This window comes from Leucoraja erinacea, chromosome 8 (genome assembly GCF_028641065.1).
Source record: "Leucoraja erinacea ecotype New England chromosome 8, Leri_hhj_1, whole genome shotgun sequence".
In the NCBI taxonomy this organism is placed as follows: Eukaryota; Metazoa; Chordata; class Chondrichthyes; order Rajiformes; family Rajidae; genus Leucoraja; species Leucoraja erinaceus.
Window position 1 is genome coordinate 34946412 of NC_073384.1, and position 17402 is coordinate 34963813.

Genomic DNA, 17402 nt, shown 5'->3' on the forward strand with positions numbered 1-17402 from the left:
CACCCCATATTTCCTCAAAACACTGAAGGAGGCTATTTGGCACATCATCTTTCATCCCCCCCATTAATATTTCCTTGCAATTGATTCTCCTGCATTCTCATCAATTCTCCCCAGGTTCTACCACCTACACACTAGAGCAATTTTTACAGTGGCCAATTATACCACCGACTCACAAGTCCTTGGGATGCGGAATGAAACCAGCGCACCAAAGACCTGTTTCCAAGCTGCCACTCACTATGATTCACCCAGAGGAAACCTACACAGACACAGGGAGAAAGAGCAAACTCCACACATAACATCGGAGGCTCGGATCAAATTCGGTTCACTGGCGTTATGAGGCTATAACTTGCAACCCAACAGTATGAATATTGAATTCTCCAAATAATAACTCCCCCTTTTCTCCTGAAAAACAACATCCTCAGTACACACACATTTCTCCCACTACCCCAGTCACCCTACTGTTTTCCCCTCCTTTGCATAATCATCTTCTATCCCCAAGTCCCACGTTTCCCTTTTATTCTCCTCTCTTTCCCCTTCCACCCATGCTCCTCTCTCGGCTTTGCATTTCACTACTCTTCTTTCCATATCATAGTCATAGAGTTGTGCAGCATGGAAAAAGGCCCTTTGGCCCAATTTGACCTTGTTGACCAAGATACCCCATCGAAACTAGTCCCAGTAGCCTGCATTTGGCCGATTCCCCTGTTAACCTTTCCTGTCCATTAACCTGTCCAATTGTCTTTAAAATATGATGAGAGTGCCTGCCTCAACTACTTCCTCTGGCTAGTATTAACGCCATTTTTATCTTCTTTTCACTTCTTGCCTTTGTCACTTGCTATCCCTTCTGCCAATTACCACACCGCCCCCAATTGTATCCTCCAATCACTCACCGGCTTTATCCTGCCCCCACTTCTCTCTTCCAGCTTTCTCCACTCTACTCAAATTAGTCTGAAGAAGGGTAACGACCCGAAACATTGTCTAACCGTCCCCTCCACAGATGGTGCCTGACTGATTTCCTCCATCACTTTGTGTTTTGCTCGAGATTCTAGCATTTATGTCTCTAGCTTCCTCTTCATACCTATTTGATTATTCATTCTTATTCTGTCTGTACATAACCATAATTATTTAAACTTTTGCAGGATTGCAAATTACTAGCAGGGAAAACAATTGCCATTTGCATAGCACAAGTAACACACAAATATCCAAAGGAGCTACCTTATCAGGTTATCATTGATGTAAAACAACCTGTTCTCCATTCCTCAAGAGCCTCTCAACGTTCGATTCAGTGAAGCAGCCCAAGATATAGTTTCAATTTGAATCCCTTTAAAGTGTTTGATTTTGAGCAGTATATTCGCAACATCCAACATAAAGTAGCAGGTTTTTTCTGTGGGCAATAAGTGGCCTCAGCGAGTTCAAGATCACCTCACCAGAGACCGGTGCTGCTGGAAAACAGGAGCTCGTCATTCATGAGATTTGAACAGCAGATCCAGAGTTGAAAGGCCAACATGCTGAGCAGCACATCATCTAACCCCACAAAATAAAAACATGCACTGAAATATTGTGTGGACATGATTCTGAGACTGTCATGTGTAAGCAGGTAGCTCTGCTATTTCACATCAACCAGTAATAAGATGGAGTGAACAATATCAGTGGACAAGGGACTATCGATTATTTGCCAGCTAAGATCACAGGGTGTTGAATGTCACATACAGAAACCTGGTGGCAACTCGCTGAGACCAAGGTGCCCAAGTATGTAAGTTCCTGCCTCTCATGTTTCAACTCTACCCTCTCTTTTGATTGCACTGAACTATCAGACCATGTCTAACCTGCACTTTGTTTTCTGTGTCACTCAGACTTTGCTTACCTCCCTGTTTTAAAAATTGCATTAAGCTTAAAAGAAATGGGTCAAACACAGGCAACTGAGACTAGCTTGGATGGGCATCTTAGTCGGCATGGGCAGATTGGGCCGAAGGGCCTTTTTCTGTGCCCTATAACAATGGCTTTACTTGTAAAGAAAATACTGATTATACTTACCAGATAATGAAAGAGAGTCTGAAAAAGGGTCCCGACCCAAAACGTCATCTGTCCATTCCATCCACAGATGCTGCCTAACGTACTGAGTTACTCCAGCACTTTGCGTTTTGCTCAATATTCAAGCATCTGCAGTTCAGAATATCTCCATAATGCTTCAGATGCAGGAATAAGCTCCTGGACAAAATAATGTCTCTACATTTTGCATCAGTTTTTCTGTGCAGCCTTTCAGTCACAAGTACTCAATATTAGGGAATGTATTTGCTATCAGTGCAGGCAATGGAAATCAGATTTTAATTTGAAGACTGTTTGTCACTCAAACCCATTTCACCTTTTGCTTTTGCCGGTCATTCCGTATACAACACCCTCTGTGTGAAAAAGGTGTTCCACATGTTCCTATGAAATATTTTCCCTTTCACCTTAAAGCTATGTCCCCTGGTTCTTGATTGCTTTATCCTAGGAAACAAATGATAGTGCTTTCACCCTATCTATGCTCCTCTTGATGTTAAGAACAAAATCAATTGAAATAGGAATGGGTTGATTTTCTGAATGATAGCGTGTGACAGCCTAAGAACAAACAATGGTACATGAAAGTAGCAGGAAGTGCACAAGCAGGGCTAATTGACTTTTCTATTCAAAATGGTTGGCTTTGATTTATGAATTTGTATTGGCATTCAATTTTACATTGTAGGTGGATGGATGATGATGGTAGGTGGATGGATGATGATGGTAATCAAGGGGCTGTTGATAAATGGGAAGTTGGGATTGGTTTTCCTAGAATAACAGTCGGGTAAAGTGGATAAAATTAGCCTGACTGAAGAGGTAGTGTCCAAGTTGCCCTCTCTTCTCCCGTTCTCATCAAAGCCTACTCATCATATAAATGTATGTTTACATACTTGGCTAATAAATTAATTACAATTACAATTAAATGGTTGCTTTCATCGTTACAAAACTATCTCCCAGAATGGGCCAGGTAGCTACGTCGAACGGTCTGCCTTTCTGTGGTCTGTTCTGTTGCATTCTCTGCGCTGCATACTGTTCATTGTGTGCATGCAGTCACGTGTGAACAGACTGTGCATGGGCCATGTCATCAGTCAGAATCCAATGTTGCTCAGAAGTTATGCTTTGTTCCGATTTGTGAAATACAACTGCCACAATTGTCTGCTACGGAGAGAACAGGCGAGAACCAGAGGCATTCCCATCTGCCGGACGGATTCAATGGGCCAGGCAACATTGGTAGAGAAAATGGTCTAGGTTGTCCCTCAGATTGTTATTAAATCTTGCCCTTCTCACCTTAAACCTATGCCTTCTGATTCTTGTCCCTTTTCATTCTCTTCAAATTCTAAAGTGATAAAAGAATAGTGCAATTCTCCAATTTTAGGTAAATAATCTCCAAAAAACACCCCACTCTTTTGCTTTCTTCCCCTCCCTTCTTCTTTGTGGATTTGCACCATTTCCCCACTTCCCCCCCCCCCCCTTCACCGATATTCCATCATGTGGCTTCACAATTTGCACCACTCCTTCCAATTCTGGCCTTTGACCAACTATCTGCCTATCGAAAAAATCCTTGCTTGTATCCACCCATCACTTGCAGATCTTTGTCCTTTCCCACACACCTCTTCCCCCCCCCCCCCCCCCCCCCCCCCCCCGCTACGATAATCAGTCTGAACAAGAGTCCTGGCCCGAAAGTTCACCTGTCCACGTTCTCTATAGATGCTGCCTGACCTGCTGAGTTGCTCCAGCAATTTGTGTCTATTTTTTTGCAAACCAGCATCTGCAGTTCCCTGTGTCTCCAGTATAGTATAGGTTGCTGCCTATAGTTGATGTCAGATGACAATGTGCCATTGTGATATAACTGCTGTATACCTTCCATCTGCAGTATGATCGTTATCAGCACTATGGAGCGGAGGAATGTGTGCTGCAAATGGGTGGGCTACTTTGCCCAAGACCAGGCTGTGGAGCTGGCCTGCTTCCCGATGGAGGCCTACGCAGAATAGAATGTCTGCCACAGAACGGACTGGGCTGTGGGGTAAGTTCCAACCATATCACCTGCTTGATCTGGATGTAATGCTGATCTCTCCAATGGCAATTTAAATTGTTGTCAGTGCCAATAAAATTAGAGAGGGAAAGCTGGGTTGTCAATGCAATTTACAAAGTGACCAGTGATTACAGTGATCGATGGACAGCCAGAACCATTTTCCCAGGTTAGAAATGGCAAAACCTAGAGGGCATAGCTTTAAGGTGAGAGGGGCAAAGGAAATGTGCAGAGCAAGTTTTTTTATAGAGAGGGTGGTGAGTGCCTGGAATACGCCGCCAGGGCAGCTGGTAGAGGCAGATGTGATAGTAGCATTTAAGAGGCTTTTAGATAAGCACATGGGTATGCAGGGAATGGGGGGGGGGTAGAATTATGTGCAGGTAAATGATATTAGTTTATCTTGGCATCATATTCGGCATGGACATTGTGGGCTGAACGGCTGTTCCTGTATTGCACTGTTTATGTTAGAAAATGTGCCAGAGGGTGGATCTAATGTACAAATTTAACACCCCACCCAATATTCCATGGTACATCATTTAGGCTGAGAGAGTGCACAATATGTATTGTTCTGGAGCCGGGCCCAGTTTTGACATGTCAGTGATATAGCGTTCAAAGTGTGCATGATTGGTAACAGCAACTGGTGATGTCCATGAATCGCAGACTTCAAGCAGTCAGTGCATGCAAAGGATATGCAACAAAATACTAAACATGACTACTTTCATTTACATGACATTGCTGTGTCCCAAACATTATGGTGCCCTGAAATGGGGGGGAGGGGGGGGACTATGTATAAACACTGCTGTAATTTCTACATGGTGAAACCAAAATGTATAAAAATTTATTAAAATCTGACAATGTGCACTTTAACCATTTTTTCTATTACAAATCTCAAATTGTGGAGTACAGATGCAAATAAATAAATGATAGGTCTTTGTCCCAAATATTATGGAGGGCACTGTGTGTCTATTTTGAAATCCCTGTTTACTAATTTCATCCATTTTCTTTATCTATCAGTATCTTTTTTTCTTATTTAATAGTAAGATTAAACGAGTACTTACCAGTACGAAGTTTGATCTGTATTTTATGAGGAGTTACGATGAGGGATTACGTGAAGAACCCACCCAGCGCGCAGGCGCGGCATACTTCCAAGCAGCGGTGTGGAATCACAGATAGACACTAGTTGAAGTAAAGATAGTGAAGACCAACGAGACATTAGTCCGAATTTGATCTATATAATGAGGGTGGGAGCGGAGGGCACGTAATCCCTCATCGTAACTCCTCATAAAATACAGATCAAACTTCGTACTGGTAAGTACTCGTTTAATCTTACTATTTTACTTCGGAGTCACGTGAGTGACTACGTGAAGACTTCAAAGGTCTGTGATTTCAAACCGTGTAACAGTTATATCACTCACTCACTGCCGAAAGATCATCGAGGGAGGAAGTGGTAGCTAGAGACCAACAAGTTTGTTTAGTTATAAAAGAAATATTTATTAACTATAACAAAAAACAAAATAGCTCCCATGGGCTTTAAATCATAACTTTGCGGTTTTTAAAACGGTATCCGCAAAGACGTCCTGTTCCATCAGCGGTTTGTTGTAAAATCGTTGGAATGTCGATTCCCTTGACCATCCCGCTGCTCTGAGGATGTGGTCGAGGGGAACCTGCATCCTATCCGCCGCTGAGGTGGACGCTGCCCTGGTTGAATGGGATTTAAAAACATTTGTGTTAATCCCTGCCATGCTGAGGACCTGTTTCAACCATCTGGATAATGTTTGGCTGGTTACCCGTCCAAAAGGCTTTCTGTGGCTAACCCATAAGGCTTTCTCTCTCCCTCTTAGCGTTTGGGTTGTGTCTAGATAATGATGAAGGTGGGTCACCACACACAGCCTAGGTTCTGGAGGGTAAGCCCGGAAGATCAACGGGGAGTTTGATGTACCTGGTCTACTTTGTTTTACCAACCCCGGCATGGTGAAAGTAATGGTATCTGGGGTGGTCACCATGTAGTTCAGATTAAGCTGATGGAGCGACTGAACCCTTTGAGCTGAGACAAGCGCCATGAGCATGAGGGTTTTGTAAGTGGCCTGTTCCAGGCTCAGGGATCCCACCGGAGGCCAACCTCGAAGGTGTGTGAGAACTACACTCACATCCCACATGTGAGTGTATCTAGGTGTAGGGGGTTTGGTATTAAAGATCCCCTTAAGGAGTCTGATGACTAGAGGGTGGGATCCCACACTATGCTGTTCTATCGGCATGAGGTATGCGGACAGTGCGCTCCGAGCCGTATTGATGGCACTGTAGCTCATCTTGAGATCATGGTGCAGGTGGGCCAGGAACTCCAGCACATCCGAGATCGAAGTCGTCGTGTAGGATGTCCCTGCGTCCAGACAGTACTGTTCCCATTTCCTGATGAAGGTCAGGTACTGTTTCTTGGTGGAAACTCGCAGGGATGCCGACATGGTGGTGATTGTTCTGTCTGATAACCCCAATCCCCGGTAAGGCCTGTTCAAAATCTGGAAACCAGGAGTTTCAATTTTTGGTGGCATGGATGGCTAATGCCAGTTACCGGGTGAGTCAATAATTGGGGGTGGTGTTGAAGGACCATTGGTGTCTCTACCACCATGTCGTGGAACATTGGGAACCATGGGTGGGTAGGCCAGTCGGGCACGACCAGAATGCCAGAGGCTGAGTCTGCCTGAATTTTCTGGAGTACCCGACTGATGAGGCAGAAGGGAGGGAAAGCATAGAAAAAGAAATTTCCCCAGTCCAGCGTGAAGGCATCTACCGCTGCTGCCTCTGGGTCTGGTTCCCAAGCCACATACATGGGTAGTTGGTGATTTAACCTAGACGCAAACAAATCTATATCTGGCGTACCATATTGCTTGATAATTTTAGCAAATAATTTTGGGTCCAACATCCATTCGATGTTGTCGTTGAATTTTCGTGACCTGGTGTCCGCCACTAAATTTAGTTTGCCTGGTAAATAGGCAGCTGATAGCCAAATATGTCTCTCGACACACCATTGCCAGATTATAGCAGTTAATTTGTCGCATGATACTGATTTAATGCCACCCATGTGCTGGATATAAGATACTGCCGTAGTGTTGTCGATCATAATTCTAACATGCACGTGTCGCATACCAGATGCATATGCTTTTAGCCCATAAAAGGCGGCGAGCATTTCCAAAAAGTTAATGCCCAGTGATTGTAGTAGCGATGCCTCTGAGTTAGTCCATCTGCCACCTGTGCTGTCTTTGGAGTTAGTAGCTCCCCAGCCTAAAGCACTGGCATCCGTTGCAATGGTTATGTTAGGATTGGTTACGGTGATAGGACTGTGACTGTGCCAAATATTGTCAACCCACCACTGAAGTTCTGATTTGGCTTCAGCGGGTAAATCCATTTTGCGATCATAATGCCCCCTATGAAGGCGTAATGCATGAGTCCTTGCTCTTTGTAAATTTTGATAATGCAAGGGCCCAAGTTGGGCAGCCGGAAATGCTGCTACTATAGAGCCAATAACTCTGGCTACATGCCGTATTCTAGGTTGCGGTGTGGCAATTAAATGGCTACAAGCTTCAATGAGTGAAACTGTTTTGTTTCTGGGCAGAGTGACAGTCATGTGAATCGTGTCAATAGTGAAGCCTAAGTAATCCATGTTAGTAGTAGGCTCCAATATTGATTTATCTGGGTGGAGGATAAAACCCAAAGTTTCAAGGAGTTGTTTAGTGGCTAACACTCCTGCGACAGCTTGTTCCCGTGTTCTTCCTAATATGAGAACATCGTCCAGATAGGCCACTACTAAATGTTTTAGTTCTCTCAATTTCTTCATGGCCACTTTAAGAATTTTCGTAAATAGTCTGGGAGCTGTCGTTAAACCATTGGGCAAAGCTCGGTACTGCCATAGCTGGCCCCTCCAGATAAATTTCAGATATTTAAAGTAATCTTTATGAATGGGTACCAAATAGTAAGCATCTTTGATATCTATGCTTGCCATGTAGTATCCCTTGGAGATCAGTTGTCTGGCAGTGACAAATGTCTCCATTTTGAAATGTTGATACTCAACAGACTGATTGAGTGATGTCAGATCAATAATAATGCGACATCCACCATCTTTTTTGGTTTTGAGAAAAATATTTGATACAAATTCTTGCGGCTCGTGTGTGGTCATTTCTATGATGCCTTTAGCCACGAGCCGATCAAGTTCAGCTTGTCCTTCTACTTTCTCAACTGCCGAGGGAAGGAACACCCTTTGGGGCATGTGCTGAACTGGCGGTTCTACGCCTGGTTTGAATTCAATCTTGTATCCACTAATACTGTTGAGTATAAACTGATTGTTAGTAAGGGAGCACCAAACATGCTTGAAGAACCTCAAACGTCCCCCTGTTAATACTACACCCTTTGTCTGTGTATGTTGACAGGAACCAGACCCACCTACCTCCATGTTCACTTGTGGGGTCGTTTCCGGTGGGTCTGGCCCAAGGTTGTCCGTGTTGGTGCTGTGGTGGGGCGGCGTATCTTCCCACGGCTCCGCCCTGGGCCCCGCTCTAAAAAAGAGCACTGGGGGTAGTGGGAGGCGGTCACCAGGCTTTCACCAGCTCGGTACCTGCTGGTGGATGCCGAGGCGTGCGGCCAACTGGGTGTCTTCGCCCTGCTCGGTCCTGGCCCTGCCCTCATGAGGCCTACTGGTTTTGCCGCCTCTTCCAACTCCTTGAGCCTTTTGGCCAGATCCGCACCAAATAGCAGCACCTGTCGTTCGGGCGCTGGAGCTTTACAGAGGCCGGCATATGTTGGGTTGAGGGCAGGCCTGATGTTGTCCCGCCGTAGGTTGTTTAGCTCATACGTGGTGCTGCACATCAGTGCGAGGGCATCCTGCTGGGGTATGGTCAAGTCTTCATCCCCAACGGACCGAGCAAAGGCGGTGACGGCTGCTGAGTGGAGCTTCAGGACTCGCTGCATTTTGACCTCCTGAGCCCTTATGTGCTGCCCCAGCTGGTTCCAGATCTGCCCATTTACCGTCTTGACCCTCAGCGCCTCGCAATTTTCGGGCGCGATGTAGTTGTCAAGGGCCTGCTGGACAGCCTTGTCCTGCAGCGGGTTGTTGGACAGCCTGTTTATAGTTGCCGCCATTCTGGGTGGCAACACCATCCCAGTTGTTGGTGGTGCCGCATATCGGCCCACTACACCCAGTAGCTCTTCTTCCGGCACGCCCGGCATGCTGACGATATCCTCCGCCTGCCCTTGGGATAGGCCAGCCCAGTCCTGGCCTCCCTTACTGCCCTCGAATATAGAGGGTACAGAAGGGTGTGGAGAGGAGGAGGCCAAAGCCCGTCCTCCTGGGAGATGCCGCATCTCCTCATTAATCATACGCTCGAGGAGCTGCCTCATGCAGCTTATCCGAGCGTCTCCCCTTTTCGGTGGGGGAGAGTGTTCCCGTTCCTCCGAATCATCGGAGGACACCGGCCGGTCGGTTTCCTGTGTCGCCTTCCTCCCTGTGCGGGGCGTTGAGATCTGCAGCACTGGGGGCGGCTCGGTGTCGGGTGAGCGGGAGCGTTGAAAAAGCTCCTCCGCTGCGAGAGGCTGCCGTCCCGCTATGGACCCGTCCTCGGGTGGAGTAGGGCAGGCAGTCCTCCTGGCTGGTCGCTTGCGAGAGGCCATTATTCTCTCTAGCGCGACTCTGTAACAAAAAAGGCACTTACCTGAGGTCTCGTCTTTATGCTGCAGCTGGAGAGCCTGGCTCCAGCTGCTGCCGCTGTTGCACTGCTGACGTAATGCCGCGCCTGCGCGCTGGGTGGGTTCTTCACGTAGTCACTCACGTGACTCCGAAGTAAAATGCTTCTATCTGTACTGCTTGCAAAGCTGCTCATCAATGGCAAATTTGCGATTTTCTACCCTATCTCCTCCCATTTATAATATAGAGAATATTTGTGTCCTGATCACAGCTAATTACTGGACTGCCTGAGTCACAACCTGGCAATATGCGTGCCTGCACATGATCTCTGCACTTTGCTGCTGTCTACTCAGTCAATTTCCAAGTAGGATCAATAATTTGCCTTCAACTCCATAACTTTCAGCTTTAGTCAACAGTCTCTGAAAAAGGGACTTCCTGGCCTTTCTGGAAGTTAATTTACATAACATCAATAGATTTTCTTCAGTTCTAACTTTAGTTACTACTTCAAAAAATAGCTTTCAACTTGCTTTATGACTGTCCACCATTGACTCCATCTACACTTTACGCTGCCTTGGAAAAACAGTGAACATAATCAGAGTTGTCCCACCCAGACTATTCCTTCTACTCCCTGCTCCTGTCAGGCAAAATGTAGCATACATGTCTACGTTGATATCACTGTCAAGTTGTTCTTGTTAAGTGGCAAGTTTTTTACAGTAGGGTGGTGGGTGCCTGGAAAACACTGCCAAGGTGGTTGTGAAGGCAGCTATGATAGGGGTATTCAAGAAGCTTTTAGATAGACACATATTTACATGTATAAACCATGTTGAGTACAAGATTTACATATCTGTTGTGCTTCTGCAAGTAAAATATTAATTGTTCCATTTCGGGACATATGACAATAAAACACCCTGGACTCTTAAATGGGTTTTGGATATTTAAACAAAGGAGAAGAAAAGGACACAAATCTGTAATGGATACAAGTCTGAAGGAGGGTCCCGATCCACAATGTCACCTATCCATGTTCTCCAGGAATGCTGCTTGATCTGCTGAATTGCTCCAGCACTATGTGTCTTCATATGTAAGAGGCCTTGTAAGAGCTGATGTAAGAGGCCTTGTTCTGATGCTGAATGTTAATGGAGTGCAGTGGCAGAGGTTTATCAGCGGGTCCAATAAAATATTGTCTCATTTCTTCAGAGGACAGACTAGCTGAGCAACGGCTTCTCAGTTAATCAAAGGCCCGATAACAAATACTAAATTTGTTACCGTCTGCTGCAGCCTGGTCCATAACTACACTTCTCCTTTAGGAATAAGAGGTTGCTTCATCTGAACATGTCAAAGTATGCTGCTCTCAAGCAGTGCGATTTCTGTTTCAGTCCTGGATTACATTCATTCCCATGTGGCTCACCCTTCCTGTGTTAAGAATTCCTTCTGTGTCCTACACTTAGCACTGATTGTGTGGAATATAATAAATGGCCAGCAACATTTGCATCTTTTGGGGAGAATATCTACTTCCCACCTCAAAGGATCAATTATGAACTAAAATATTGATTTGAGTGAATCCTAATTCTAATTCATTAATATATTTTGTATTTTTAAATTCAGTCCATGTCTTTGAATATGTATTGCAGCAGTCAGGGCAAATTGCATTATCTCTGGGACCTGTGTTTAATGATAGTCTAAATTAATGCCAGAACAGTTTCTTTGCACAGCTAATCTAACAGTCCCAACTAATCAATTTGGGCAAATTAATTTAACCTATTTTTCATATATTGCATTATCGTAACACTCAACTGCCTCCTCTGTTAGCTTTGACATGACAATAAGGCTTAAGAATTGTCATTCTTCTGTTATCATTGTCTGTACACTGCCTGTGACACCCCTGGTCTTTCCCACATTAGACTCTTACACCTTTATCCATATGCTCAGGCACTTGAATGAATGATGTGCATGGTTGTCAATTGAAGTCTACCCCTTGCAAAATTCTCTCTTCTTCCTTATGACATCCACAATAAATGGAGAATCCCAACATTGTCCCATAATCCCAACCTAGTTACTGTTGTTCCTTCTCACTCCATTCCCCCTCTCCCCTTCCATTTTTATCCCTCCGTCTGGCTTTATCTTCCTTATCTTTTGTTTCCGTTCATCTCTAGCCTTCGTCAGTTTCTCCACCCATCTGTCACTCAACCCCTCACTCAAAATCCACCTAATACCAAAGATCTTAGAGCAAAGCAAGATGGGTTACTCTCACGCAAACGTGTAGTACGCTCATGGGCAGATTCATGGGTGATTTATGGACTCATTTTAGCAACTAGCCTCCGCCATCTTGCTCCGCCATCTTGCTTCCGGCCAAAGATCGGATCTTTGTTTCCGCCTCCGCTCCCGTATCTTCGCTTTGGTCTTTGACTTGGGTGGGGAGAGGGAGTGTGGGGCACGGGGCAGCGGGAGAGGGAGTGTGGGGCACGGGGCAGCGGGAGAGGGAGTGTGGGGCCCGGGGAGAGGGAGAGGGAGTGTGGGGCCTGGGGCAGCGGGAGAGGGAGTGTGGGGCCTGGGGAGAGGGAGTGTGGGGCCCAGGGCAGCGGGAGAGGGAGTGTGGGGCCCGGGGAGAGGGAGAGGGAGTGGGGGCCTCAGAGAGGGGGAGAGGGAGTGTGGGGCCCGGGGCAGCGGGAGAGGGAGTGTGGGGCCTGGGGCAGTGGGAGAGGGAGTGTGGGACCTTGGGCAGCGGGAGAGGGAGTGTGGGGCCCGGGGAGAGAGGGAGAGGGAGAGTGTGGGGCCTGGGGCAGCGGGGGGAGAGGGAGTGTGGGGCCTGGGGAGAGGGAGTGTGGGGCCCAGGGCAGCGGGGAGAGGGAGTGTGGGCCCCGGGGAGAGGGAGTGTGGGGCCTGGGGAGAGGGAGTGTGGGGCCCGGGGCCCGGGAAGAGGGAGTGTGGGGCCTGGGGCAGTGGAGAGGGAGAGTGTGGGGCCTGGGGCAGTGGGAGAGGGAGTGTGGGGCCCGGGGGAGCGGGAGAGGGAGTGTGGGGCCCGGGGCAGCGGGAGAGGGAGTGTGGGGCCCGGGGCAGCGGGAGAGGGAGTGTGGGGCCCGGGGCAGCGGGGGGGGAGGGTGGTGTGTGGCCCGGGGGCCGCGCGGGAGAGGGAGTGTGGGGGCCGGGGGCAGCGGGAGAGAGGGAGTGAGCGGCCCGGGGGCAGCGGGAGAGGGAGAGGGAGTGTGGGGTCCGGTGCAGGGAGAGAGAGGGAGAGGGAGAGGGAGTGTGGGGCCGGGGGCAGCGGGAGAGGGAGAGGGAGTGTGGGGCCCGGGGCAGCGGGAGGGGGAGGGAGTGTGGGGCCCGGGGCAGCGGGGGAGAGGGAGAGGGAGTGTGGGGCCCGGGGGCAGCGAGGAGAACGAGTGTGGGGCAGCGGGGAGAAGGAGTGTGGGGCCCGAGGCAGCGGGAGAGGGAGTGTGCGGTCCGGGGAGAGGGAGTGTGGGGCCCGGGGCCGGGCAGCGGGAGAGGGAGAGGGAGAGTGTGGGGCCCGGGGCAGCGGGAGAGGGAGGGTGTGGGGCCTTGGGCAGCGCGGGAGAAGGAGTGTGGGGCCCGGGGCAGCGGGGGAGGGAGTGTGGGGGCCCGGGGCAGCGGGAGAGGGAGTGAGCGGCCCGGGGGGGCGCGGGAGAGGGAGTGTGGGGGGGGGGCGGCGGGAGGGGGAGTGTGGGGCCCGGTGAGAGGGGGTGTGGGGCCCGGTGAGTGGGAGTGTGGGGCAGCGGGGAGAGGGAGTGTGGGGGGAGACGAGAGGAGTGTGCCGGGGTGGGGGAGGGGGAGAGTTGAGGGGTGGGATAAGGCCTAGTGTGTGTGAAGTTGCGGGGAGGTTTATAATGTTTTTTATTTAATGTCCCTTGTCTAGTCTGAAATAAAGTTCATCATTGGATCAGAAGAAATATAATTGTGTGTGTTATATGATTACATACATTTATATCACATTCATGTATGTGTGTTTATAAACATTTTATTCTTTTTTTTTTTGTTTTGTTTATTTTATTAGAAGTTAATACAGTACAAAACAGTACAGTGGAACCTAATTTTAGGTGCCAACTATGTAATACCGTAATCCATTCTATGTACATACGTACAAACATTTTATTCTTTAACAAGAATTAACAGAATTATGAACTAACAGAATTATGAATCTAACCCTATATCACACACACAAACTGTTGCCCCACAACATTGATTACACTGCGAGTCGGGTCGGGTCAGGTAGGCTCCGGTTACTAAAATGGGCGGTGAAAAATGCCCAGGATCCCCTCCGTAGCGTACTACACGTCAGCCCATTGTATTTCGCAGGAGTGGCCTATCTTGTTCTGCTCGAAGATCTTTGCTAATACTTGCCAGGCTTAGTCCCATCCCCACCTCCCTATTGCAGCTTTCTCTCCCTTACTCCATCTATCTGAAGAAGGGTCCCAACCTGAAATGTCATCTGTCTATTTCTTCCACAGATGCTGCTTGACTCGTTCCTCCAGCACTTTGTGTTTTGCTCAAGATTCCAGCATCTGCATTTCCTTTCATGATCTGAGCACATTGTCCATCTCACGACTCACTTTGCAGCATCCGCAGATGATCTTGAAAAACAATTTGGTCAAGAGAGATTGTTTTGAACAACTCCAGAAACAAATGTTGTTATCCAGTTAACAATTTAATGAGAACAATGTACCCATTCCTGGGTGAGTTTCAACCCCTGGACAATTCAACCATTGACTTTATGGTGGAGATTTAATTTACACCTGCACCTTATCCCTGAGTAAAACACCCTAAATTACATAAACATGGTGGAACATCCACCACCACACTTGGCAGCACATTCCAGGCACTCATCACCCTCTGTGTAAAAAAACTGCACATCTCCTTTAAACTTTGACCATCTCACCTTAAAACTATGCCCTCTAGACTTTGACATTTCCACCCTGAGAAAAAGGTTCTGGCTTTATCTATGCCTCTCATTATTTTATATACTTTCACCAGGTCTCCCTTCAACCTCTAGCATCCTGGAGAAAACAATCCAAATATGTCCAATCCCACCTTGTAGCCAATCCCCTCCTAATCCAGGCAGCATTCTGGTAAACCTGTTTTGCACCCTTTTCAAAGCCTCCACATCTCCCTCTAATAGAGTTGCAGTTGTTGGACTACTGTAAATGCCTGTGAGAATTTAGGATCAAAAGAGTTCTTTAAGCCAGTGTGGCTGTCGCACAGGAAAGCCCGACAATGTTGTTTCTAGGACTTTTGTAAACAGCATTAGTGTGATACTTTTCAATCTAGTAAAATAATTTCTATGTGAATTCTGAAACCCTTCACTTCTCTCTCCCTTGGTTTAACATTTCACTCCTCTCCTTATCTGGGACCCTTTTGTCTCCTTTTCATCTTTGGCCTTTGTCACTTACTCCATCCATCTACCATTCAAACCGCACTCACCTACAGTATATTCACCTATCACTTGCCAGGTTTTGTCCTGCCTTCACCTCTTGTATCCAGTTTTCCCCCTCCTTCTACAGTCAGTCCGAAGAAGGGTCCCAACCCAAACCATTGTCTGACCATTTCCCTCCATAGATGCTGCCTAACCCACAGAGTTTCTCCAGAACTTTGTGTTTTGCACTAAATTCCAGCATCTGCTGCTCCTTATGTCTTTCTTTATTTTCCTTTTTCATGACACTGCAACTCCCATTTATCCACTCAACCAACATCCTCATTATCAGTGTCCATTTTTTTTCAGTCCTCCGTCACTGTGTTCCCTTCCTTACCCTGCAGATTAATGGGACATTATTACAGAACTTTTGTTTTCTCTTGGTTGCTAAATCTTTGGTAATCATGATGATGGTAATATCATCTATATATAATAGTTCTTCCCACTGACACTAATGGCATCTTATAGTAGTATCACAAAAATAATTAATTGACTATAAAGTGTTTTGAGATGGTGCTATCAAATAAATGCTTTTCTCTTGCTTAAGATATTTTAGTGCAGTACTAATGGATATTTGCTTTCAAATAATTTGAACTTTTATTTTCCAGTATTCACCTATTCTTTTGGTGTGCTGTCAGTGTGGGTGGTACAGTGACACAGCTGGTGGAGCTGCTGCCTCACAGAGCCAAAGCCCCGGGTTCGACCCTGATCTTGTGCCTTATCTGTGTGGGGTTTGCAAATTCTCCCTGTGACCGTGTGAGATTCCTCCGGGTGCTCAGATTTCCTCCCACATCCCAAAGACATGCAGGTTTATAGGCTAATTGGCCTCTGTAAATTGCCCCCAGTGTGTAGAAAGTGGATGAGAAAGCGGAATAGCACTAGTGTGAACAGGTGATCTATGATTGGCTTTGATGGATCAAGAGCCTGTTTCCATGCTGAATTTTTCAATCAATCAAACCACATACAGGCCCGTACAAAGTTTTTCAAAATGGGGGGTGGCATGACAGGATTACAAAAAACTTAATGTGAAATAATGTGTGCGCTGCACACATCACGAGCGCGAAGCGTGAAGTCCCTCGATGCCGGGGTCCAGGGCCCGCTTAAGGGCCCTGGAAGCTCAGGGGTTTTAGATGCTCTGATGCATTCTGAGCCTTGTTTTGGAGCATTTTGCACCAAATTTATGACCAATATTTCAGAGATTAACAGGAATCTGAGGTAGCTTTTTCACGCAAAGAGTGCTGGGTGTATGTAACGAGCTGCCAGAGGAGGTAGTTAAGACTGGGACTATCCTAATGTTTAAGAGACATTTGGACATGTACAGGGATATGACAGATTTAGATGGATATGGGCCAAATGCGTGTGAGTGGGACTAGTGTAGATGGGACATGTCGGTCCGTATGGGCAAGTTGGGCTGAAGGGCCTGTTTCCACACTACATCATTCTATGACTAAAAAGTGAAGAAGAAAAATGCATGTAGATAAGTAGAGCAGATTTGAAAGAGGATTGAAATGTAAAGGCAGAGAGAGGTTTATGGGTGGAAAGGAACATAGGAAAGGAGGGGGAGAGTGGGCTTGGGCAGATGGGTGAAGGGAAAATAGTCACAAAGTGCTGGAGTAACTCAGCGGGTCAGGCAGCATCTGCGGAGAATATGAATTGGCGACGTTTCACAGAATGCTGGAGTAACTCAGCGAGTCAGGCAGCATCTGTGGAGAACATGGATAGGTGACATGTCACAGAGTGCTGGAGTAACTCAGTGGGTCAGGCAGCATCTCTGGAGAAAAGGTATAGATTATAGTTCGGGTCAAGACCGTTCTTCAGTAAAATTCATGATGTGCCATGCATAGACTTTCCTGAATGTTACCCAAACCATCGTGAGCTATTTTGTTAGAATGCTTGCCCTCTCCTATAACGTCTCTGCTGCCTTGGGTGATGCAGGACAGGACACAAGCTTTGGGACATGGTGTGAAGCTGTTGCCGTCTGTCCCAGCCTGGTAAAAACCTGGATGGAGTGGATTTGGAGAGGATGGTTCCACTAGTGGGAGAGTCTAGGGCCAGTGGCCACAGCCTCAGAATTAAAAGACATTCCTTTTGGAAGGAGATGAGCAGGAATTTCTTAAGTCAGAGGGTGGTGAACTGTGGAATTCATTGCCACAGACAGCTGTGGAGGTCAAGTCAATGGACATTTTTCAGGAGGAGATTGATAGATTCTTGATTGATAGGGGTGTCAGAGGTAATGGGGAGAAGGCAGGAGA

The 17402-nt window shown here is 47.1% G+C and overlaps 1 protein-coding gene across 5 annotated transcripts in view; it reads left to right on the forward strand.

Moving 5' to 3' along the window:
* The window catches only part of prkn (parkin RBR E3 ubiquitin protein ligase), a 702314-nt gene that overhangs the window by 573301 nt on the left and 111611 nt on the right, over positions 1 to 17402 (forward strand). For all 5 annotated transcript variants that reach the window (XM_055639426.1, XM_055639424.1, XM_055639422.1 and 2 more), the window contains one exon: positions 3908 to 4057. In XM_055639426.1, coding sequence (XP_055495401.1) covers positions 3908 to 4057 — 150 coding nt within the window. The remainder of the gene's footprint in view (positions 1 to 3907; positions 4058 to 17402) is intronic.